General features: G+C 43.3%; 1 protein-coding gene across 1 annotated transcript in view; it reads right to left on the bottom strand.

Moving 5' to 3' along the window:
* The window catches only part of arap2 (ArfGAP with RhoGAP domain, ankyrin repeat and PH domain 2), a 332,431-nt gene that overhangs the window by 162,203 nt on the left and 144,766 nt on the right, over window positions 1-25,462 (bottom strand). Inside the window, exons 9-12 of the mRNA XM_067988973.1 lie at window positions 14,879-15,066; window positions 9,542-9,648; window positions 4,597-4,796; window positions 1,634-1,719 (exon numbers count right to left, since the gene is read on the bottom strand). Coding sequence (XP_067845074.1) covers window positions 1,634-1,719; window positions 4,597-4,796; window positions 9,542-9,648; window positions 14,879-15,066 — 581 coding nt within the window. The remainder of the gene's footprint in view (window positions 1-1,633; window positions 1,720-4,596; window positions 4,797-9,541; window positions 9,649-14,878; window positions 15,067-25,462) is intronic.

Below are 25,462 nucleotides of genomic sequence, written 5' to 3'. Positions count from 1 at the left end.
CTACGTAAAAAAATATTTCCTCATGTCGCATCTGGTTCTTTTGCCAATCACCTTAAATCTGTGTCCTCTGGTTACCGACTCTTCTGCAACTGGAAACAGTTTCTCCTTATTTACTCTGTCAAAACCCTTCATGATTTTGAACACCTCTATCAAATCTCCCCTTAACCTTCTCTGTTCTAAAGAGAACAACCCAAACTTCTCCAATCTCTCCACATAACTGAAGACCCTCATCCCTGGTACCATTCTAGTCAATCTCTTCTGCACCCTCTCGAAGGCCTTGACATCCTTCCTAAAGTGTGGTACCCAGAATTGAACATTACTCAAGCTGAGGCCTAATCAGTGTTTAATAAAGGTTTAGCATAACTAATTAATCAAAAGAGTTATTAATATGATTGCAAAACGCATTGGTCAACAGATCATTGGAAGGATATTATAGGCCTTTAAGGATGCAGCATTGAGACAAGATGATATTGAATTCCCTGTTTTGGGGAAAGATTAAAGGAAGTTGGACTTGTAGTCATGAGGAAAAAGGCCTTGAAGTGATGAAAAAGAAGTTTGCAAAATTGTGAAGATGGTAGAAACAAGTTCATCCACTGCTTATACTGATAAAGGATTTAGAAACTAGGAGTATAAATTAAAAATGAGCAGTAAATTCAGGCAGAACTTTATCAGACAAGGGATAACTTTTTGCAAATAATTATTTGCGAATGCACAAGTGGTACAATAAAGATTGGGGAAAAAAAAATCAAAATACATACTACAAAGTAGGGAGATAAACTACAAATCAAAAATATCAAAAAAAGTATCAAAGAAATCAAAAATGTCAAGGGGCTTAGATAGGCATCATACACGGTTTAGCCACTCAGTAGCCTCCGGCTATGGAAAGTTCTCCTGGCAGACAAGCATGAAATGAACAGCCATTCAGTAGATGCGTTAAGTCCTCTATTACATTGCAGCTACTCAAAGGGCTGTTCCCGAGTCCCCGGGTTGTGGTCATTTGCCGGACACCTTCGCACCCCACACTGAAAATGCTTGAGCTTACACAAGAGATGGTGAAGCAGCTCGAAGTAGGCTCTTTCATCAAGCGTGGTGATGAGGAAGGGCTTTCTTACAGAGGGAGCAGATCGGCTCCATTCTGTTTGACATAATGAGGCATTATCTGCCATGAAGATGGCTGGTCCAGATTGGTCTTCTGCTGATGAATTGGTGGTGAGGAGCCTCCCATATATTTTTGAAAAGTGGCAGTTACAGCATCGCCTAGATTTTCGCGAGGAGAACGTTTGCTGCAATATGATGCCTGATGTAGGTGGCCATATATTTGAGAGGACTGGTAGCCATTTGGTACTTGTTGGTCTCATAGTCCCTGTTATTATTCTCATTGTTTGATTTAAATGTACATCAACTAGTTCAAGGCTCATGAAGCAAACAGTATATACTGGTCAAGAGAAAAGTGTGTCTGATTCTGAAGGAAGAGCAGATTGTAGAATATTATAAGGGAGGATAATGAGATTGAGATCAACAAAAGAGGTAGGCTCATTGGTGCAAGTGCGCTTTTCCAAAAATGTCCTATCTTTCTATTAATCTGTATGAAAGATTATTTAAATTCCATTTATTAATACATTTGATTTCTTACCTCAACAAGTTCATTACTCCAAATACTAGTATCGAGCTTCAGACTACGAATCTTGGAAATATTCGATCCCAATGATCGATGCTGACCTGTTTCAAAAAACAAATATATGTTTGTTTAGTGTTGAATTTCAGTATTTATAATTCATGATGAAAACTCTTTAGCATAGTTAAAACTGTTAATCCAAGTTAATAGAATGCATTTACTTATGTAAAGGAGCGTATGTAATTTCAATTTCTGTACGGAGTATGTATCCTGGGGGTTGATTTTAGGATGGCCGAGCGGGTGCGTTGGGGGCGGGTGGCTCGTAAAATCAGGGAACTCCGGAGCGGGTCCAGAGCCCGGCTCCAACCTGCAGACTTCCGGGTTCCACAGTGACCCGTTCGGGTGCATGCGCAGCTCCCGCATGCGAGACTCCCACTGGCAATTAAAGCTGGCGGGATGACAATTTAAATACTTACTTACCTAGTTGAGGCACTTGAGAGACCTCATTGACAGGAGATTTTGGCAGGGGTGCAATTTTCATGGATCCTCAGCGTGTTTCCCGTGCTGTGGGGAACACTTCCTATCGGAGCAGACGTGTTTTAGCCAGCAGCAAGTGGGAGATGCACAGGATTATTTGACAGTTGGGGGGAATACATAATTTATTGCAGCAGGGCACTCTGTCACTTCAGACAAAGTTTTGGCTGCTACACCTTTGTTTTTTCACTCAAAATTATTAATTTATACCCTAAACTCTGCTGTGTAAACACATTTACCTACTTTGCAGACACCCTCAAACTCACACCATCAGGATGGGGGGCGCCATGGATGCATTCATCACTTCACCCGAGGACGAGCAACATCACCAGCCTCGCCAGGCACGCCGTCCACCTCCGCCACGTGGAGCTCCACAACACAGTGCTGCGCCACAGGCACCTGCACAAAATAGTCACGCAACTACACATACACCCACTGTAGGGTGACCCAATGGGTGGCATCAAGTGTGGGTGTTCATGGTGAACCTCATGAAAGGGACTTATTGCACAAGCCAGTCACGAATAGCCAAGACATGGCAGTGGTGGTGACAATATAATATTTAATGTGAGTTGAACCAAAATCAAATAGACATAAAAAACATGACAAACTGTCAAATACCCTCGTGCATCCCCTTTGTGCTCACGAAACCTTTGCCTTATGCTTCCTACTACTAATACGTGATGCATCCCCAGTGGCTGCACCAGAGCTAGTGGCAGGTTGGGTGAGGCTGACCGTGAAAGAGATGTATCAGAGGGTGAGTATGAGATAGAGCCATGACATTGTATGAGGATTGGGTTGAGTGGTAGTGGTGGGATGAGTACTGGCGAGGTGAGTAAGTGCAGGTAAGTTGAGGATGAGCTTTGAGTGGGTGTGAGGGGTGATGTAATAGAGTAGTGTTGGCAGTGCATAAGGAGTTGTGGGGTGGGGGCGGTGATGTGGAAGACGGAGTGTAGGAGAATGAGTAAGTGTGCTCACTTTGTCTGACCTAGTTAGGTCATTGAAGCGCTTCCTGCACTGTATCCAGGTGCGGGATATGTTGCTGGTGCTGCTGACCTCTGCCACCTCGAGCCAGGCCTTCTTGGTGGCAGAGGCAGGCCACTTCCTTCCATCCGCCAGGTAGAAGATCTCCCTCCTCCTCCTCACCCCATCCAGTAAGACCTGGAGTGAGGCATCATTAAACCTGGGAGCAGCCTTTCCCCTGGGCTGCTCCATGCTGTAATTTTGGCTGTTTGCTGCAGGAGCAGCATTAGAGGATTGCCCCTTTAAATCGGACTCCTCCAGTTGACAGTCTGCGATGCGGGTGCGCAGTCCCGCCCACTGTGTAGGTTTCCAACGGGAATCCCGGAAGCCAAGGTAAGTGGCTTCCATTTACTCGCGATCGCTCGGAGAACCCACCGATTTTACTGGGCGGGTTATCGACGCGCCCAGTCGCCCGCCCCGCCCCCCCCACTGCTGCCAACCCATCTCCCTGGTAATATCGGGGCCTTGATCTCTGATGGCAGTGCATTCACCTACTTTGAACTTCAAATACAAAGAAACTTACATTTTTGACCCTTCAAATATAAAATTCTACCTAATTCCTATTACTGAGCGTTTGAGAAACAAAAAAATGGCTTTGTTTAGAAAGCACCAAATTACTACTTCTACTAAAGACACTAAATGCTTAAGGATTTTCTTTAAATATTGTTATTAGACTAAGAAATCAAATTATATTTTCCATATTCATTAGTAAAAGCACCCTTTAAGTCTCGAATTGTTTCGTGGTCCGGTGGGGTGTGTCATTCAGATTGTGGAGGGGGGAAACAAGTAATTGGAGGAAAGTTTATGAATAAATGTGATATTTTTGTGTGAATGTTTTTATATGTTTGCTATATGCTAAATTTTATTTTTAGGGGCTTGTAATGGGTTGCAAATCATTGTCACAGTGGCTAGGATGTGATTGTGAAATTTCTTTGGCAGGGTATGATTGGAAAGAAAAATTGAAATTTGGGGAAAAGTTTTTATGTAACATGATTAATGAAAATGGGAAAAGTACTAGCGACTGAAAAAGTTAACTAATCACGAAGAACAAAATTACCCGAGGGCTCGATGGTCACAATAGAGACGAGAGACTCAACAAGCATGACAAGCACTAGAAATTTTATCCTAAAGACAACCACCAGGAATTTCCTTGGGGGTTGTCCGGCTCAGCCATCGTGGTTTTGATGGAAACCCCGTTTATGCAGTTTATCCGGGATTCTGCTGATCTTCCGCCAAAGTTCCAGCAGTCAATTGTGAGAACGTGCGTGGAAATTCCTAGCGAATATGTTTTCCCACCCAAAAGTAGGGTTCCGGTTAATTCACAGTCACAGGACAAGAAAAACTCCAGGGTGGCTAAATGAATGCAAGGTGGAATACCTTCAACCTTACAAAATAAGATACTGTTCCCCTTTGTCCTCTTTCGTTACCTGCACATTTTCTGCAGATGACAACGCCAAGATTGATTGATGCCCATTCAGGATCTGGTGCACGGCAATCTGCACAGCTTCTGTTCGACTCATTGAACCAGATCTTCTCTGCCACTTCATAATCTGAGAGGCTTTCTGCTATGGATCCTTGCATAGCTTCAATCCAGTCTTGCTTCTCTCGTTCAGATTCTGCTGTGAAGCTGAAACATTGATTTTTCCATTTCTTTTTTAATTATTCAGTCTAATAGTTCATATAAAGCCACTTATTAATTTAGCTGGATAAGAAATTTAGCAGAGCAGTACCTATTTTATAATGGCAATATCTTATAACCAGCTTGATACAGTAAGACAAAATATGCACAATTTATAACATATACATCATATAAATATTTATAACTGCTATAAATAATTAGGTAATCTGGGAAGTCAAAAGTATTGCACTTGCTGTCCATATTATGGCACTTGCAGTAACTTAAAACATATACTTGCCTTTATAATTCTGTTGTCTGTGGGACATGTATAATACTCATTGAATACCTTTGAGTGAGACCATTTTGAAGGTGCTCGCATGTAGCTAAGACACAATTCAGTAATAGAATTGTTATCTATTTCCATAACAAGAACCACAATCCATCACAGAAATCTGTTAAAAGTGAATGTTTTGTTTTTGAGACCTTTCTCACCTTTTTTGCCCTCGACTATACCAGCTCTCATATTTTAGATTACTCTCATGGGTGAGTCCCAACTCCCCATTCCTTTGAAGTTGTCTAACATTGTCCGAGATCTAGGTAATCTTTTGGTAACAAACAGAAAATGCTATTTGGTAATTGCTGGCAGATACTGGACTATCTTATGCCTCCACTGGATCTCACTTCAATCTTTAAAAGCAGCAGAGCATTATAAATGACCTCACTTAAGGTTTAAAATATGAAACAAATGTTGTAAAATAATGAACAAGCACATAACGCAACAATGATATGTATATTAATAGTTCAATATTTGCAGTAGAAGGTATTTTACATAATTGTAAGTAGACAAAATAATAAAAAGATCATGGACTTTTAACGGTTCCAGCCGATGGGAAATGGGCAGGAAACGAGTGGCAACGGGTCAGCCATCCATTTTACACCCCGCCCAATTTTCCTTCCCACTGCAGTCAATGCAAAGCAAAATCGGGCGGGGTGTAAAAAGGGTGGCGGATCCGCCACCACCCGTTTGACGCCCCTGCTAACCTTGAAAGTTCCTTCCAATAACTCTAACAGAGCTAACCCTTTAAATACATGCCATATTTCGCTCTTCTTTCAGGATTATCAATCTGCCTCTTCTAAGATTTTCAAACCTCCTTTTGGTTTCTCCGGGATGTTTGAACTGTCCGTTTCATAGGATTTTCCACCTGCCAACTATTGCCCAGAATCGCTCTCTTTCTTCATCCCAGGAAGTAATTACTAGGACTTGCTACTCAAAAACTAGCTACTCAAATTCAAAAAGGAACTATCAGCTAAATAGAAACTGAATCAGTCACAAAATCTGTATATATTTGAAAATTCTGCATTGGACTGCCTCTCAAGTCTGCCACCAGGTAGGCTATAACAACAAATTTCACAACACTGGTGCAAGACTTTGGCTCTAAGAAGATGTTAAACTAAGCACAATAGTTGGATTTTATAAGGGCAGCCACCAAACCAAAATCTAGACAAAAATACCTCATTTTTGACACGCGTGCCCAACTCTCCCCTTACTGTCATGTCCACTCCCCCAACCAATAGCAGTTATAACCTGCTCATACACACCTCAAAATAAGCTTACCATGTAATAGGAAAGAAATGTTAACGCTCAAAGTGCAGAACAATGTGTTATCATGCAAACAATGTAGAAATTTCTTGCAACGTAGTCGGAAAAGGTCAGCAGATACCCAGACTCAGGTTACTCTTAAGGTGTTTCGAAAGTTTGGTCACGGAAGAGCAAAGTCCAAATTCTGGCTTACATACTATAGTTAAAACCAGTCTCTTATTCTGACAGAATTGTAGACCCATGTTTTCATGAGTCTCCTACAGTGCCATTGAGATAACTGAACTGGGTTTAATACTGTATTGCCTGGCAGTGCTCTCCTGTAACCCAAACTATTGAAGCAACAAACATTAAAGGCCTTTAATTGATTTCTTAACCTGGATGAATGACTCTCCCTGACAACAAAAAAATTACTGTAAGCAAAGTAGATTTCTCAAAGGGGTCGATTTTGACTTTTGAGCAACCAACTGGCGGAGCGGCTGGTCGGCTGCCCATTACGGTGCCGAAGAGGCCCCTGTGATTTTGAGGGCCCAGCCTCATTTAAATCTGGGAGGCAAGCTGCGGGATACCGAACAGGTGTGCCAGTATGCAGCTCGCCAGATTGAGACCTCTAGATTGGCTGGGGCGGCCGCCAGGAAGGTAAGTTGCAGAGAGGGGGTCACGATTGTGGAGGGTGTGGGTTCCGGGGCGGCAGCGGCCCAGATTATTTTTGACAGTCCCGGGCCCATGAAAATAATTCAACACTTACCTTTGGCGAGCCTCTTCGGTTCCATCACCCGTGTAAGTTCCGACCCAAAATGGCAATCCGGGTCCTATTTACATCATAGGACCCCAATTTCCATAGTAAAAGGCACCAGAAATGACCATGAAAGTTGCAGAATTGTTGTAATAATTCAACTGGTTCACTAATGTCCTTCAGGTCAGGGAGCATGCCACCTTTACCTGGTCTGATGTACAGGTGAGTCTAGCCCCACACTACATGGTTGACTCTTCGTGCCTTCAGGGAAACTAGGGTTGGGTGATAAATTCTCCTCTCTCACCATATCTCACATCCCAAGAACAAATATTTTAAAAGTGTTGCATTCATTAAAAAAAAGTCTATAGTGGCAATATGTTGTTTCTATTCTTCTATGAGATTACACAGCAATCTTATGTATTTCATAGTCACAGAATAATTATAAATTAAATGCTTCAGATATTAAAAGATGGACTGTCAGTATTTGAGGAAGCAAATTTATATATTTATGTGGAATTTACATCTAGAAATTTAGTTCAGTTAGCTGTATCTAGCCCATTGCAAATACTGGTAGAAGTCTGCAGTAACAAGTTTCACTCTTATTGCACATGTTATTGAGCCCAAAAGGATTGCAGAACCTTAGTGCACTGGTCTCAAGGGTAGTTGTTGTGAAGGAAACACATTTCCATAATGAACTGTGCCACTGAGCATGTTTAGCGTGTTAATTAAGCAGTCCCACAGTTCCCCATCTTCTCTTGTTTTTATTAATTTTGTTCCATCTGTCTGTGGTAGAGATGGTAATGTTGTATAGTTACTATACACTACTGATCACCTCTTGCTTTTTTTCTAAAAAAAAAATCAGGAAATTTTATGTACTTTGTAAAGAATAGAAACGGTATATTGCCAATACAGGCCCATGTTTTTGATGAATGAAGGATTGAATAGTAGAACAGAATAAGGTTCTGAACTGGGTTGTGAGGAGGGAAGATTGTAAATTCTGTAATCTACACACTTGTTTAAAAAAAACTACTTGTTTAAGAAATATAACTGTCAACTTTATTAAGCAATCATTTGCTCTAGTGTCAAGAGGTGAAATATTAAAAAATTTAACCAACCGATGTTGCATGAACAGTTAGTTTCATGTAGTTTTTAATATCACACTTTGCTGCTGTACCCATGGGGGTTGGGGGGGAGGAAAGTAGGTTATTCACAATATCCAGTTCTAGTTCACAGCTCTGGAAATTATGGGCAGTTTCTATTAACTTTATAGAGCTGTACAATTATATTTGTGTTACAATTGGAACTGAAGCCTCAAACCCCATGATGCATATCACTTCAACAGTGAGAAGAGTACAAGTGTCACACAGTCCCATGCATATATATTTTTGTTAAGCATATTTTTATCCACATACCCTGGACTTTAACGCTTCAGGAGTTCTTAGCTATCTTAGCCCCAGTTCATTTTTTTCCTGAAATAATTATATTGCTCCTCCAACAGTTTTTTTTGTTACTGTGCTATGAAAGCTATTTCCACCCCAGCATTAATGCAAAAGTACAACTGAAATTCAGGTAAATGAAGATTTGTATGTTTTCAGCTGTGTGAAACGATGTAGATAATAATCATTTGTGATATCAGTAGATTAAAATTTATAGGGGCCTAAGGCACTAACAAAAAGTAATGGAATTGCATTGTGTGGTTAGGACATTTTTTTAAAAATGTGTTTATTTTGGGGTGAAAAGTTGTGTTCATCAAGTTGAAAGATGGTTTCATTTTGGAACAGAACCCTGCTTTAATTTTGAGCACCCTGTATCAGCATCAAGCACTCCCAGGTTAATTATATCATAGCTAGTTGTAAAGTTCTCTGTCAGCCCTGGCTCAGGGGACTCAAGCCCCACTCCAAATAATTGAGCACATAATCTTGACTGACACTTCAGTGCAGTACCGAGGGAATGCTACACTGTCCAAGGTGCCATCTTTCGGATGTGAACACAAAAGATCCCACGGCACTATTCGAAAAGGAGCAGGTAAGTTCTCCCAGTGTCCTGGTCAATATTTATCCCTCAACCAACAACACTAAAAGAGATTATCTGATCACTTATCTCAATGCTGTTTGTGGGGCCTTACTGTGTGCATACTTGCTGCCGCATTTCCCTAAGTTATGACAGTGACTACACTTCAAAAAGTACTTCATCGGCTGTGAAGTGCTTTGGGAAGACCTGAGGTCGTAAAATACCCTGTATAAATGCAAGTTCTTCCTTTCATTTCTCTCCATCATGCACAGTAAGAGTTTGGATCCCAATCTGAAAAGAATACCATATCCCCTCAGAAGAATAGACTATTAACATTAGCTTCATTGGACTGCATAACAGATAGAGCGATGAAATCTAAGTCAACATCTGTATAGCTTCAAAAGACTTTACCTGAAGTTTCGGAATGGAGTAGACAATTCAAAACCCTTACGATCAACATCTTTGACAGTAGCCACATTTGTGTTGACAATTGTAATACCAATTCCACTTTTAAAATCCTTTAAAATAAAAACATTAACAGTTAGCATTTCCTTTCAAATATAACCATTCAGCCCATCGCATTTTCCTGACACTGTTCAGCTGACCAAGTTTCAAATGTTTGCGGTTGCTTCATCAAGAGCACCACCACCAGCAGTCATTCATTAGTCCAATGTCCCAATTGTACTACCCTCATAGATGCAGCAGTACAGACAGCAGAAGCAAGAGAGTGAAATGACATATGTTCCAAATGCTTAATAAGAAGATTTTTTTAAACAAATCAATAATGAACAAGTTTGAATTTTTTTTTAAAAAGGTAATTCTGCCCATCTAGGTTGTCATTTACTTTCATATTTGGGAGGAAGGAGACAAAATGGTAAAACCTTAAAATAGGAGCTGAGAGACTTAGGGGCTCAGGAGGGAGTGGCCCTGGGAGTCCACAACATTGACTCCCAACCCCATGAAATCTCATGGCATCAGGTCAAACATGGGCAAGGAAACCTCCTGTTGATTACCACCTACTGCACACCGTTAGCTGATGGATCAGTCCTCCTCCATGTTGAGCACCACTTGGAGGAAGCACTGAGGGTAGCAAGGGCACAGAACGTACTCTGGGTGGGGGACTTCAATGTCCATCACCAAGAGTGGCTCGGTAGCACCACTACTGACTGAGCTGGCCGAGTCCTGAAGGACATAGCTGCCAGACTGGGCCTGCAGCAAGTGGTGAGCCAAGAAACACGACAGAAAAACCTAATGACCTCGTCCTCACCAATCTACCTGTCGCAGATGTATCTGTCCATGACAATATTGGTAGGAGTGACCACCGCACAGTCCTTGTGGAGACGAAGTCCCATCTTCACGCTGAGGACACCATCCAAATGTGTTGCGTGGCACTACCACCGTGCTAAATGGGATAGATTCAGAATGGATCCAGCAGCTCAAAACTGGGCATCTATGAGGCGCTGTGGGCCATCAGCAGTAGCAGAATTGTATTCCAAAACAACCTCTAACCTCATGGCCCGGCATATTCCTCACTCCACCATTACCAACAAGCCAGGGGATCAACCCTGGTTCAATGAGGAGTGTAGAAGATATGCCAAGAGCATGCCAGGAGCAGCACCTAAAAATGAGGTGCCAACATGGTGAAGCTACAACACAGGACGACATCCATGCTAAACAGCGGAAGCAACGTGCTTTGGACAGAGTTAAGCGATCCCACAATCAACGGATCAGATCAAAGCTCTGCAGTCCTGCCACATCCAGTCTTGAATGGTGGTGGACAATTAAACAACTAACGGGAGGAGGAGGCTCCGTAAACATCCACATCCTCAATGATGGCAGAGTCCAGCATGTGAGTGCAAAAGACAAGGCTGAAGCGTTTGCGACCATCTTCAGCCAGAAGTGCCGAGTGGATGATCCAACTCGTCCTCCCACCGATATCCTCACCATCACAGAAGCCAATCTTCAGCCAATTCAATTCACTCCACGTGATATCAAGAAACGGCTGAGTGCACTGGATACAGCAAAGACTATGGGCCCCAACAACATCCCGGCTGTCGTGCTGAAGATATGTGCTTCAGAACTAGCTGCACCTCTAGCCAAACTGTCCCAATACAGCAACAACACCGGCATCTACCCGACAATGTGGAAAATTGCCCAGGTATGTCCTGTCCACAAAAAGCAGGACAAATCCAATCTGGCCAATTACCACCCCATTAGTCTACTCTCAATCATCAGCAAAATGATGGAAGGTGTCATCGGCAGTGCTATCAAGCGGCACTTACTCACCAATAACCTGCTCACCGATGCTCAGTTTGGGTACCGCCTGGACCACTCTGCTCCAGACCTCATTACAGCCTTGGTCCAAACACGGACAAAAGAGCTGAATTCCAGAGGTAAGGTGAGAGTGACTGCCCTTGACATCAAGGCAGCATTTGACTGTGTGTGGCACCAAGGAGCCCAAGTAAAACTGAAGTCAATGGGAATCAGAGGGAAAACTCTCCAGTGGCTGGAGTCATACCTAGCACAAAGGAAGATGGTAGTGGTTGTTGGAGGCCAATCATCTCAGCCCCAGGGCATTGCTGCAGGACTTCCTCAGGGCAGTGTCCTAGGTTCAACCATCTTCAGCTGCTTCATCAATGACCTTCCCTCCATCATAAGGTCAGAAATGGGGATGTTCACTGATGATTGCACAGTGTTCAGTTTCATTCGCAACACCTCAAATAATGAAGCAGTCCGAGCCCGCATGCAGCAAGACCTGGACAACACCCAGGCTTGGGCTGATAAGTGGCAAGTAACATTCGCGACAGACAAGTGCCAGGCAATGACCATCTCCAACAAGAGAGAGTATAACCACCTCCCCTTGACGTACAATGGCATTACCATCACCGAATCCCCCACTATTAACATCCTGGGGGTCACCATTGACCAGAAACTTAACTGGACCAGCCACATAAATACTGTGGTTACAAGAGCAAGTCAGAGGCTGGGTATTCTGTGGCGAGTGACTCACCTTCTGACTCCCCAAAGCCTTTCCACCATCTACAAGGCACAAGTCAGGAGTGTGATGGAATACTCTCCACTTGCCTGGATGAGTGCAGCTCCAACAACACTCAAGAAGCTCGACCATCCAGGACAAAGCAGCCCGCTTGATTGGTACCCCATCCACCACCCTAAACATTCAGTCCCTCCACCACTGGTGCACCATGGCTGTAATGTGTACCATTCACAGGATGCACTGCAGCAACTCCCCAAGGCTTCTTTGACAGCACCTCCCAAACCCACGGCCTCTACCACCTAGAAGGACAAGGGCAGCAGGCACATGGGAGCAACACCACCTGCACGTTCCCCTCCAATTCACACACCATCCTGACTTGGAAATATATCGCCGTTCCTTCATCGTCGCTGGGTCAAAATCCTGGAACTCCCTTCCTAACAGCACTGCGAGATAACCTTCATCACATGGACTGCAGCGGTTCAAGAATGCGGCTCACCACCACCTTCTCAAGGGCAATTAGGGATGGGCAATAAATGCTGGCCTTGCCAGTGACGCTCACATCCCATGACCGAATAAAAAACATGGAGAAACAATAAGGGAGAGTCACCCTGGGTCATTCTTACGCACCCCCAAATAACAACAGCAGAGCTTTGTCACTCTTGCTCAGCAACAGTGTATGCCAAGAGAAAATGAAGACAAATATGAAAAATAACTTACAAAACAAAACAACTACACGTTTGCTACAATACAATTAGTCTACATCTTCGCATCGCTCCTGAATGGAGGCAGTGTTGTAAACTGGTCAAGTTGTATACCTCTCACACAGAAGACTGACAAGTCCCTCCTGTCCTGGGGTCAGTACAAACTTCAAGGGCAAAATAGTAAGGAAAAAAGACAATCACAGGTATCACAGTGGTACCAATGGTATAGCAATCTAGTGCCCAACACGTTACCACAAAGGGTAAATTTCATTTCATAACCAGCAAGTTCCCAATCTCAGACATCTTAGTTGCGAGCAACTGAACAAAGGAAGGAGGAAGGGGTAATGACAGAAACTGAATTCAAGCCTGCAAAGGCAGATGCTGACTAGCAAGTGTTGTCTCCTCCTCCTCCTCCTCCTCCTCTTGGCCAGGGAATGGCATGTGACATGATGTAATGGGGGGCAGGGAGGAGGGAGGGAAATAAACTGAAAACAAAGAAATAAGAATGAAGAAAAGCAACCACACCTGCACTTAGTAGATATAAAACTGGCACTGAAAGCCATGTCATGAACATGTATCCACTTGCTCACCAATTTTACTGTGCAATAAGTTGCAGTTAATGCAGAAAATTACTGCACTGTCAGAGGTCAAGGTGAAGATAAGGAACAGACTAATGTGAATAGCATCAACTTAATTGCTGTACTTAAACCACATGTGGTTAAAAGCCATTGGTACATTGTGTTGTTCATTCTTCATTTCACTGAATCAATGTGGCGTCAGAAAAGTAGCAACAAATGTATTTAATGTTTTATACACTCTTAATCTACGCTCGAGTGTAACCAAACAGAAGAAATAGAAAAACACAACAACCTTCAACCTTTAGGACACACATCATCTGTAAAAATCATATTTTAATGACTTGAAAAAGCCCAGCATATTGCAAATGTTACCATCTGTCAATTGGTTAATAATGATCCATTCCCAACAAACTGATCAAACAAAGGCAATATAACTAGAGGGCACAATTCTAAAAGGGGTAGAGGAACAGAGGGATCTGGTGCACAAATCGTTGAAGGTGGCAGGGGAGGTTGAGAAAGCGGTTAAAAAAGCATACGGGATCCTGGGCTTTATAAATAGAGGCATAGAGTACAAAAGCAAGGAAGTCTTGATGAACCTTTATAAAACACTGGTTTGGCCATAACTGGAGTATTGTGTCCAGTTCTGGGCACCGCACTTTAGGAAGGATGTGAAGGCCTTAGAGAGGGTGCAGAGGAGATTTCCTAAATAATTCCAGGGATGAGGGACTTAAATTACATGGATAGACTGGAGAAGCTGGGATTGTTCTCCTTGGAACAGAGATGGTTGAGAGGAGATTTGATAGGGGTATTCAAAATTATGAAGGGTCTAGGCAGAGTAGATAGAGAGAAACTGTTCCCGTTGGCGGGAGGGTCAAGAACCAGAGGGCATAGATTTAAGGTGATTGGCAAAAGAACCAAAGGTGACGAGGAAAAACTTTTACACGCAGCGAGTGGTTGGGATCTGGAATGCACTGCCCGAAGGGGTGGTGGAGGCAGTCGCAATCATGGCCTTCAAAAGGGAACGGGATAAGTACTTGAAACGAAAAAATGTGCAGGGCTACGGGGATAGGACGGGGGAGTGGGACTAGCTGGATTGCTCGTGCATAGAGCCGGCGTAGACTCAATAGGCCGAATGGCCTCCTTCTGTGCTGTAACCTTTCTATGATTCTGTGCTATTTTGGGCATGCTACACATCAAATCCCTGGGCACGGGTTAACCAGATGTTCATTTAGACCATCAGAGTAGAAGTGTCTCCAAGTACAACCACATGATCCCTGGGTTGATCTCCTTAAAATTATCAAGTACACCAAGAACAGTTATCCAGAGAACCACCTGCTCAACATCATATAGAACAGTAACACTTGACACCATTTTGTTTCCGAGTCCAGTGAACTATACTGGCCATGTGGAATTGACTGACTAATTGATGTGGTGAATTACAAGTATAGAAATAGCCCAAAATGCTTAGTCTTACCTGCTCACTTTTATAAAGCCATACTTTGTTGCCTCTCAATACAACATAAATTCGAGCTTTGTAGCCCTTTAGCTCAAGACACCCAAATTTATCAGATGTAACAGCACATCGAGTATTCAATTGTGAAAGGGCATCAGACTGCGATTTTAATGCGCTGAGAAGTGTGTCAATCCAATCATCTCTATCACCTGTCAAAGAAAGTCACAGGAGTTCAGTTGGTCCTTTTCAATCACAATATTCAAAATACTTGTTTATTTTTTTGGAAGGAATCTATTATACAAGATTTTTTTTTAATGGGTTGAGATGGCAACAGGAGATAAGAACCAAATGTTCAGTACCCAGTTCCATACATATTCCTTTACAAATCTCTCAACAAAAGGTGGTGGTAGAATAGGACGATGACTTGAGATTGTTTAAATGATGCTGTGATAAGAGAAAAAGCTTTACTCCTAAAATAATTCATTTTGAAATACTTACGTTAGTCTTTTCATAAAATCATAGATTCATAGAATGGTTACCCCACAGAAGGTGGCCATTCGGCCCAGAGCACTTGCCAGCTCTTTGTAAGAGCAATCCAGTTAGTCCCATTCGCCCACTCTTTCCCCGTAGCCCTGCAAATTTTTTGCCTTCAAGTATTTATCCAATTCCTTTTTGAAAGCCATGATTGAATCTGGATCCACCATCTTCAGGCAGCACATTCCAGATCATAGCCACTCACTGTGTGAAAATGTTATTCCTCGTGTCGTCCTTGGTTCTTTTGCCAATCACCTTAAATCTGTGTCCTCTGGTTCTCGACCCTTCTGCCAATGGGAACAGTTTCTCTTTATTTACTCTATCTAAACCCTTCATGATTTTGAATACCTCTATCAAATCTTGTCTTAACCTTCTCTGTTCCAAGGAGAACAACCCCAGCTTCTCCAGTCTATCCACGTAACTGAAGTCCCACATCTCTGAAACCAATCCAGCAAATCTCTTCTGCACCCCATCTAAGGCCTTCACATCTTCCTAAAATGTCGTGCCCAGAAGTGGATACAATACTCCAGTTGTGGCCGAACCAGTGATTTATAAAGGTTCAAAATAACTTCCTTGCTTTTGTACTCTATGCCTCTATTTATAAAGCCATATCTTTTTTTTAAACTGCTTTCTCAACCTGTCCTGCCACCTTCAAAGATGTGTGCACATATAACCCCAGGTCTCTATGTTCCTGCACCCCCTTTAGAATTGTACCATTTAGTTTATATTGCCTCTCCTCATTCTTCCTGCCAAAACAAATCATTTTGCACTTCCCTGTGTTAAATTTCATCTGCCATGGTTCTGCCCATTCCACCAGCCTGTCTGTGTCCTCTTGAAATCTATTACTATCCTCCTCGCTGTTTACTACACTTCCAAGTTTTGTGTCATCTGCAAATATGGAAATTGTGCCCTGTACACCCAAGTCCAAGTCATTTATATATTATCAAAAAAAGCAGTGGCCCTAGTACTGATTCCTGGGGAACACCATTGTATACCTTCCTCCAGTCCAAAAAACAACCATTCACCACTACACTCTGTTTCCTGTCACTTAACAAATTTCATACACTTGCTGCCACTGCACCTTTTATTCCATGGGCTTCAATTTTGCTGACAAGCCTATTATGTGGCACTTTATCGAATGCCTTTTGAAATCTTTATACACAACATCAACTGCACTGCCCTCATCATCCCTCTCTGTTACCTCATCAAAAAACTCTATCAAGTTAGTTAAACATGATTTACCTTTGACAAATTAACCCATTCTTGTCCAAGTAACTACAAATTTTGTCTTGGATTATCATTTCTAAAAGCTTCTCCACCACCAAGGTCAAACTGACTGGCCTGCAGTTGCTGGGATTATCCTTACACCCTCTTTTGAAAGCGGCTATAACATTTGCAATTCTCTAGCCCCCTGGCACAAACTCCATATCTAAGGAGGATTGGAAGATTATAGCCAGCACCTCTGCAATTTCCACCCTTACTTCCCTCAGCAACCACGGATGCATCCCATCCGGACCGGGTGACTTATCTACTTTAAGTACAACCAGCCTTTCTAGTACCTCCTCTTGATCAATTTTTAGCCCATCCAGTATCTCAACTAGCTCCTCTTTTCATAGAATCAGAGAAGGTTACAGCACAGGGAAGGAGGCCATTCAGCCCATCAAGTCCATGCCGGCTCTAGGCAAGAGCAATCCAGCAAGTCTCACTCCCCTGCCATATCCCTGTGGTCCTGCAAATTTTTGCCTTTCAAGTACTTATCCAGTTCCATTTTGAAGGCCATGATTGAATATGCCTCCACAACCCTTCTGGCAGTGCATTCCAGATCCTAACTACTCGCTGTGTACATAGGAACAGGGGAAAGCCATTCAGCCCCTCGAGCCTGCTCTGCCATTTGATAAGATCATGGCTGATCTGAGATCTAACTTCATTTTCTCCTTCCTTTGGCCCATATCCCTTAATACCTTTGGTTGGCAAAAAGCTATCTATCTCAGATTTAAAATGAGCAATTGAGCGAGCATCAATTGTCGTTTGCGGAAGAGAGTTCCTAACTTCTACTACCCTTTGTGTGTAGAAGTGTTTACTAATCTAACGCCTGAAAGGTCTGGCTTTAATTTTTAGACTGTGCCCCCTATTCCAAGAATCCCCAACCAGCGGAAATAGTTTCTCTCTATCCACCCTATCTGTTCCCCTTAATATCTTATAAACTTCCCTTTGTGTAAAAAAGATTTTCCTCATGTCACTCACCTTAAATCTATGTCCTCTGGTTCTTCACCCTCCCGCCATTGGGAACAGTTTCTCTCTATCGAGACCCTTCATGATTTTGAATACCTCTATCAAATCTCCTCCTAAAGTGCGGTGTCCAAAACTGGACACAATACTCCAGTTGTGGCCAAAGCAGTGTTTGAAAAAGGTTCATCATGACTGCCATGCTTCTGTATTCTATGACTCTATTTATAAAGCCAAGGATCCCGTATGCTTTTTTAACCACTTTCTCAACCTGCCCTGCCACCTTTGACAATTTGTGTACATATACCCCCAGATCTCTCTGTTCCTTTTTTTTTTATTCGTTCATGGGATGTGGGTGTCGCTGGCATTTATGGCCCATCCCTAATTGCCCTTGAGAAGGTGGTGGTGAGCCGCCTTCTTGAACCGCTGCAGTCCGTGTGGTGACGGTTCTCCCACAGTGCTGTTAGGAAGGGAGTTCCAGGATTTTGACCCAGCGACGATGAAGGAACGGCAATATATTTCCAAGTCGGGATGGTGTGTTACTTGGAGGGGAACGTGCAGGTGGTGTTGTTCCCATGTGCCTGCTGCTCTTGTCCTTCTAGGTGGTAGAGGTCACGGGTTTGGGAGGTGCTGTCGAAGAAGCCTTGGCGAGTTGCTGCAGTGCATCCTGTGGATGGTACACACTGCAGCCACTGTGCGCCGGTGGTGAAGGGAGTGAATGTTTAGGGTGGTGGATGGGGTTCCAATCAAGAGGGCTGCTTTATCTTGGATGGTGTCGAGCTTCTTGAGTGTTGTTGGAGCTGCACTCATCCAAGCAAGTGGAGAGTATTCCATCACACTCCTGACTTGTGCCTTGTAGATGGTGGAAAGGCTTTGGGGAGTCAGCAGTGAGTCACTTGCCACAGAATACCCAGCCTCTGACCTGCTCTTGTAACCACAGTATTTATGTGGCTGGTCCAGTTAAGTTTCTGGTCAATGGTGACCCCCAGGATGTTGATGGTGGGGGATTCGGCGATGGTAATACCATTGAATGTCAAGGGGAGGTGGTTAGACTCTCTTGTTGGAGATTGTCATTGCCTGGCACTTATCCGGCGTGAATGTTACTTGCCACTTATGAGCCCAAGCCTGGATGTTGTCCAGGTCTTGCTGCATGCGGGCTCGGACTGCTTCATTATCTGAGGCGTTGCGAATGGAACTGAACACTGTGCAATCATCCGTGAACATCCCCATTTCTGACCTTATGATGGAGGGAAGGTCATTGATGAAGCAGCTGAAGATGGTTGGGCCAAGGACACTGTCCTAAGGAACTCCTGCAGCAATGTCCTGCGGCTGAGATGATTGGCCTCCAACAACCACTACCATCTTCCTTTGTGCTAGGTATGACTCCAACCACTGGGGAGTTTTCCTCCTGATTCCCATTGCCTTCAATTTTACTCGGGCTCCTTGGTGCCACACTCGGTCAAATGCTGCCTTGATGTCAAGGGCAGTCACTCTCACCTCACCTCTGGAATTCAGCTCTTTTGTCCGTGTTTGGACCAAGGCTGTAATGAGGTCTGAAGCCGAGTGGTCCTGGCGGAACCCAAACTGAGCATCGGTGAGCAGGTTATTGGTGAGTAAGTGCCACTTGATAGCACTGTTGACGACACCTTCCATCACTTTGCTGATGATTGAGAGTAGACTGATGGGATGGATTGGATTTGTCCTGCTTTTTGTGGACAGGACATATCTGGGCAATTTTCCACATTGTCGGGTAGATGCCAGTGTTGTAGCTGTACTGGAACAGCTTGGCTAGAGGCGCAGCTAGTTCTGGAGGACAAGTCTTCAGCACTACAGCTGGGATGTTGTCGGGGCCCATAGCCTTTGCTGTATCCAGTTCACTCAGCCGTTTCTTGATATCACGTGTAGTGAATCGAATTGGCTGAAGACTGGCTTCTGTGATGGTGGGTATATCGGGAGGAGGCAGAGATGGATCATCCACTCGGCACTTCTGGCTGAAGATGGTTGTACCCCTTTTAGAGTTGTGCCCTTCAGTTTATATTGCCTCTCCTTATTCTTCCTACCAAAATGTATCACCTCGTATTTTCCTGGGTTAAATTTCACCTGCCACGTGTCTGCCCATGCCACCAGTCTGTCTATATCCTCTTGAAGTCTATCACTATCCTCCTCACTGTTCACAACACTTCCAAGTTTTGTGTCATCAGCAAATTTGGAAATGGTGCCCTGTACACCCAAGTCTAAGTCATTACCTTCCTTTATTCACTTGGAGGGTGGTAGGGGTCTGGAACTCTCAACTCATTTAAAAAGGTACTTAGGTGAGCACTAACCTACAAGGCCACGGATCAAGTGCTGGAAAGAGGGATTAATTTGGATAGCTCTTTTTCGGCCGGCACGGACACAATGGGCTGAATGGCTTCCTTCTGGGCCGTAACTTTCTCTGATTCTATTAATATATATCAAGAAAAGCAGTGGTCCTAGTACGTACTTCTGGGGAACACCACTGTATACCTCCCTCCAGTCTGAAAAACAACCGTTTACCACTATTTTCTGCTTCCCATACTTAGCCAATTCTGTATCCATGCTGCTACTGCCACTGCCCCTTTCATTCCATGGGCTTCAATCTTGATGACAAGCCTATTGTGCGGCACTTTATGAAACACATTTTGAAAGTCTATAGACACCACATCAACTGCATTGCCCTCACCTACCCTCTCTGTTATCTCAAAAAATACTCTATCAGGTTAGTTAAACATAATTTGCCTTTAACAAATCCATGCTGGCTTTCCCTAATCAATCCACACTTATCCAAGTGACTGTTAATTCTCTCCCCAATTATCATTTCTAAAAGATTCCCCGTCACTGAGGTTAAACTGACTGGCCTATAATTGATGGGTTTATCCTTACACCCTCTTTTGAACAAGGGTGCAGCATTTGCAATTCTCCAGCCCTCTGGCACCACCTCCATATCTAAGGAGGATTGAAAGATTATAGCCAGCACCTCTGCAATTTCCACCCTTACTTCCCTCAGCAATCATGGATGCATCCCATCCGGACCAGGTGACTTATCTACTTTAAGTACAGCTAGCCTTTCAAGTACCTCCTCTACCAATTTTTAGCCCATCCAGTATCTTAACTTCATCTTCCTTTACTGAGACTCTGGCAGCATCTTCTTCCTTGGTAAAGACAAATGCAAAGTACTCATTTAGTACCTCAGCCATGCCCTCTGCCTCCATGAGTAGATCTCCTTTTTTGTCCCTAATCGGCCCCACACTTCCTCTTATTATCTGTTTACTGTTTACATGCCATATAGAACACTTTTGGATTCCCATTTATGTTGGCCGCCAGTCTATTCTCATACTCTCTCTTTGCCCCTTTTATTTCTTTTTTCACTTCCCCTCTGAACTTTCTATATTCAGCCTGGTGCTCACTTGTGTTATCAACCTGACATCTGTCATACACCCCTTTTTTCTGTTCATCTTACTCTCTATCTCTTTTGTCATCCAGGGAGCACTGGCTTTAGTTGCCCTACTTTTCTCCCTCATAGGAATGTACCTGGACTGTACCTAGACTGACCATCTCCTCCTTTAAGGCTGTCCATTGTTCATTTACAGTTTTGACTGCCAATCTTTGATTCCAATTTACCCAGGCCAGATCTGTTCTCATCCCACTGAAATTGGCCCTCCTCCAATTGAGTATTTTTACTTTGGAGTGGTCCATGTCCTTTTCCATAGCTATTCTAAACCTTATGACACTATGATCGTTGTTCCCTAAATGCTCCCCCACTGACATTTGCTTCACTTGGCCTGCCTCAATTCACCAGCACCAATTCCAGCAATGCCTCCTTCCTCACTGGACTGAAAATGTACTGGTTATGAAAGTTATCCTGAACACACTTCGAAAATTCCTCCCCCTCTTTGCCCCCTATATTATTACTATCCCAGTCGATATTAGGATAGTTGAAGTCCCCCGTTACCACTACTTCATAGTTCTTTCACCTCTCTGTAATTTCCCTGCAAATTTGCTCCTCTACAATATACCCCAGTAGTGTAATGGCACCTCTATTGTTTCTTAACTCTAACCAAATAGATTCTGTCCTTGACCCCTCCAGGACATCCTCTCTCTCCAGCACTGCAATATTCTCCTTATTCAACACTGCCACCACCCCTCCTTTCATTCCTTAACACCTTGTATCCAGGAATATTTAGTACCCAATCCTGCCCTTTTTTGAGCCAGGTCTCCGTTATCGCCACAACATTATATTCCCATGCGGCTATTTGCGCCTGCAGCTCACCAACCTTATTTACCACGCTTCGTGCATTTATACACATGCACTCTAAATCTATCTTAGACCTTCTCGTATCCAAAATTGGCTCAGTGGCAGGAAGCAAAGGGTAATGATCAACAGATGGTTTTGTGACTGGAAGGCTGTTTCCAGTGGGGTTCTGCAGGGCTCAGTACTAGGTCCCTTGCTTTTTGTGGCATATATCAATGATTTAGACTTAAATGTGAGCGCTTGATTAGGAAATTTGCAGATGATACAAAAATTGGCCGTGTGGTTGATAGTGAGGAGGAAAGTTGTAGACTGCAGGAAGATATCAATGGCCTGGTCAGGTGGGCAGAAAAGTGGCAAATGGAATTCAACCCAGAGAAGTGTGAGGTAATGCATTTGAGGAGGGCAAATAAGGCAAGGGAATACACAATAAATGGGAGGATACTGAGAGGGTGTAGAGAAACAGAGGGACCCTCGAGTGCATGTCCATAGATCCCTGAAAGTAGCAGGACAAGCAAAAAAGGTGGCTAAGAAGGCTTACGGGATACTTTCCTTTATTAGCCGAGGCATAGAATATAAGAGCGGGGAGGTCATGCTAGAACTGTATAAAACACTATTTAGAGCAAAGCTTGAACACTGCGTACAGTTCTGGTCGCCACATTACAGGAAGGATACGATTGCACAAAGAGGATACAGAGGAGATTTATGAGGATGTTACCAGGACTGGAGAATTTTTAGCTATGAGGAAAGATTGGAGAGGCTGGGTTTATTTTCTTTGGAACAGAGGAGGCTGAGGGGAGATTTAATTGAGGTGTATAAAATTATTTGACAGCACCTCCCAAACCCGCGACCTCTACCACCTAGAAGGACAAGAGCAGCAGACACATGGGAACAACACCACCTGCACGTTCCCCTCCAAGTAACACACCATCCCGATTTGGAAATATATCGCCGTTCCTTCATTGTCGCTGGGTCAAAATCCTGGAACTCCCTTCCTAACAGCACTGTGGGAGAACCGTCACCACACGGACTGCAGCGGTTCAAGAAGGCGGCTCACCACCACCTTCTCAAGGGCAATTAGGGATGGGCAATAAATGCTGGCCTCGCCAGCGACGCCCACATCCAATGAACGAATAAAAAAAATAGAGCGGATAGGAAGGACCTATTTCCCTTAGCAGAGAGACCAATAACCAGGGGGCATAGATTTAAACTAATCTACACTAATAGGAAGATTAAAGGGGAGCTGAGTTAATTTTTTTTCACCCAGAGGGTGGTGTGGGTCTGGAACCCACTGCCTAAAAGGGTGGTAGAGGCAGAAACCCTCATTGCATTTAAAAGGTGCTGGCATGTGCACTTGAAGCGCTGCAACCAACAAGGCTATGGACCAAGGGATGGAAAGTGGGATTAGGCTGGATGGCTCTTTTTTGGCCAGCACAGACACAATGGGCCGAATGGCCTCCTTCTGTGCTGTAAATTTCTATGATTTTCTCTTAGTATGAACTCACCTAATACTGTATTATTTCTTATTCTAGAGCTATCTGTCTCTCCCAATTCTTTGTGCACCTTGTTTCATTTTTCTAATGCTACATCCTGGTGCCCATCCCCCTGCCAAATTAATTTAAACCCTCCCTCAGAGCACTAGTGAACCTCCCCGCAAGGATTACCAGAGTACAATTTAACTCTGCAGTGGGAGGACTGCAGTCAATCTCGGATCTCATCTCTGCACCTCTGTCATCAACACACTTGTGTTAGGTCACTTACCCTGTGTTTCTTTATTTTAAAAAAAATTTTAAAAGGAAAACCTACCAGCCTCTCCTGGGCAGATACAACATTTTGCAAGATACTTTCTCTTCTCAATTTTAAAAAGGAACGGCAGGCAAAATTAAAGTGCAAAGTTGCATTATTAAAAAACTGGTACTGAAAATAAGGATCTGAGCAAAGCAACTGAAGAAGAACAGGTGTTGAAATTAATTTGGAGGGGGTCGGGAAGCTACTTTCAATATTGTTTGCCCTGAAAGCCAGGAAGGTGTTGAAGAATAAGCCAAGATTTTCATCTTCAGTAATAAACCTGGCAAAAAGCCTGTCCATGGCTCCTGACATTGACCCCTCTTTGGTTCCATCACCCGTGAAACTGGTCGGAGCATGCACTGCGCACACTCTGAGCAGTTCTGATCTAAAATGGCAATCAGGGGTCCAAGGACATTAAGGGGCCTACCACCTGAAGCGCTTCGGACACCCAGCGATAGGCCCTTTTCAAAATGGCGCTAACCATATCATCGGTGTTAACAGGGCAGTAAGGCTACCAATCCCATTTTGAATCCCATTAATGCTAGGCATAGAAAATAAAAATCGGCCCACCTCAGTGCTGCAGTGAAGTGTCAGCTTATATTATGTGCTCAAGTCCTGCAGTGGGGCTTGAACCCTTGACTTTCGGACTCAGAAGTGAGTGTACTATCACTGAGGCACTTCACATGATAGACATTTTACCACTACATAAGAGGCTGCCTATACCTTCCTTGTACTTGGAAAGTAACTGGAACGTTTGCATAATTGGTCATTGATTTGAATGGCTTCCATATGGGGAAAGTGCCAAATATCTGATCTGTGCCCCACCAATAAAACATAGCCAACATCAGGGACCTCCCTCCCCCATTCCATCTTCCCAGTTCATGGCACAATACACTGAAGCACTGTATCAACATCAGTGATATTTTTGAACTAAACAAAAACTAGACTGGGCAGGTTTAACAATTGCTAGTCTAAACGGGCATCTTTAAACTTGATATAAATTGACAAATCGGCTCAAATTCACGTTCCTTTGCTTAAAAGTAAATAAATGGTGGAAGATTAACCCACAGAGTACAAATGTCGATGTAATGTTAAAGCCAACATGCAATTAGAAGTGTTGTTATGCAGCATGCTGTTGAATTAAGGTCAAGAGCTCAAGATGTACTACTGAAGGAATTCTGTGCTAAACTGTGACATTGCGATGCAGTGAATACTGCAAATATGGCTACTTAACAAGCAAAGTCACCTTAGTACCATGTAACACTTTAGTTTGTCCTGATATAGAGATGTGGATGTTTGGCTATATATTTGATACCTAATACTAAACTTTAGACTAATATTTCAAATCCACTGTGTGCTTTCCACTATCAGATTTAGCCAGTCCCATGGTACAGCTTTGAGTTGCAAAATTGTATATATTATAAACCACAGTCTAATGTGCATGTTTATTTCCTGGACTTTAAATTATGATACATCCTAGGATTACTTACAGCACATGCAATACAGAGATCTGTCTGTGTAATAAATCAAACTAACAATGGTAGTGAGATGGCAGTGCAGTTGGTCCATAGAGTTCCAACATCCTGCTCCACATGATGATAGGATGTGGATACACACTATGACTCCCTAAAATTCCCAATCTCAACCAGGTCATTTGGAAAAACATCAAGTGCTTCACACAGGAAGAGAAATAATGGAGGCCAGGACAATACTAAATAGAATCAACTGATCAGTGAATTGTTTTTGATTAAGAGCAAAATGGTTACTTTAAGCATCTGGATAGGTTTACT

This window comes from Heptranchias perlo, chromosome 1 (assembly GCF_035084215.1).
Source record: "Heptranchias perlo isolate sHepPer1 chromosome 1, sHepPer1.hap1, whole genome shotgun sequence".
In the NCBI taxonomy this organism is placed as follows: Eukaryota; Metazoa; Chordata; class Chondrichthyes; order Hexanchiformes; family Hexanchidae; genus Heptranchias; species Heptranchias perlo.
The sequence above is the reverse complement of the archived record's forward strand: the minus strand, read 5'-3'. Positions and strand labels throughout refer to the sequence as shown.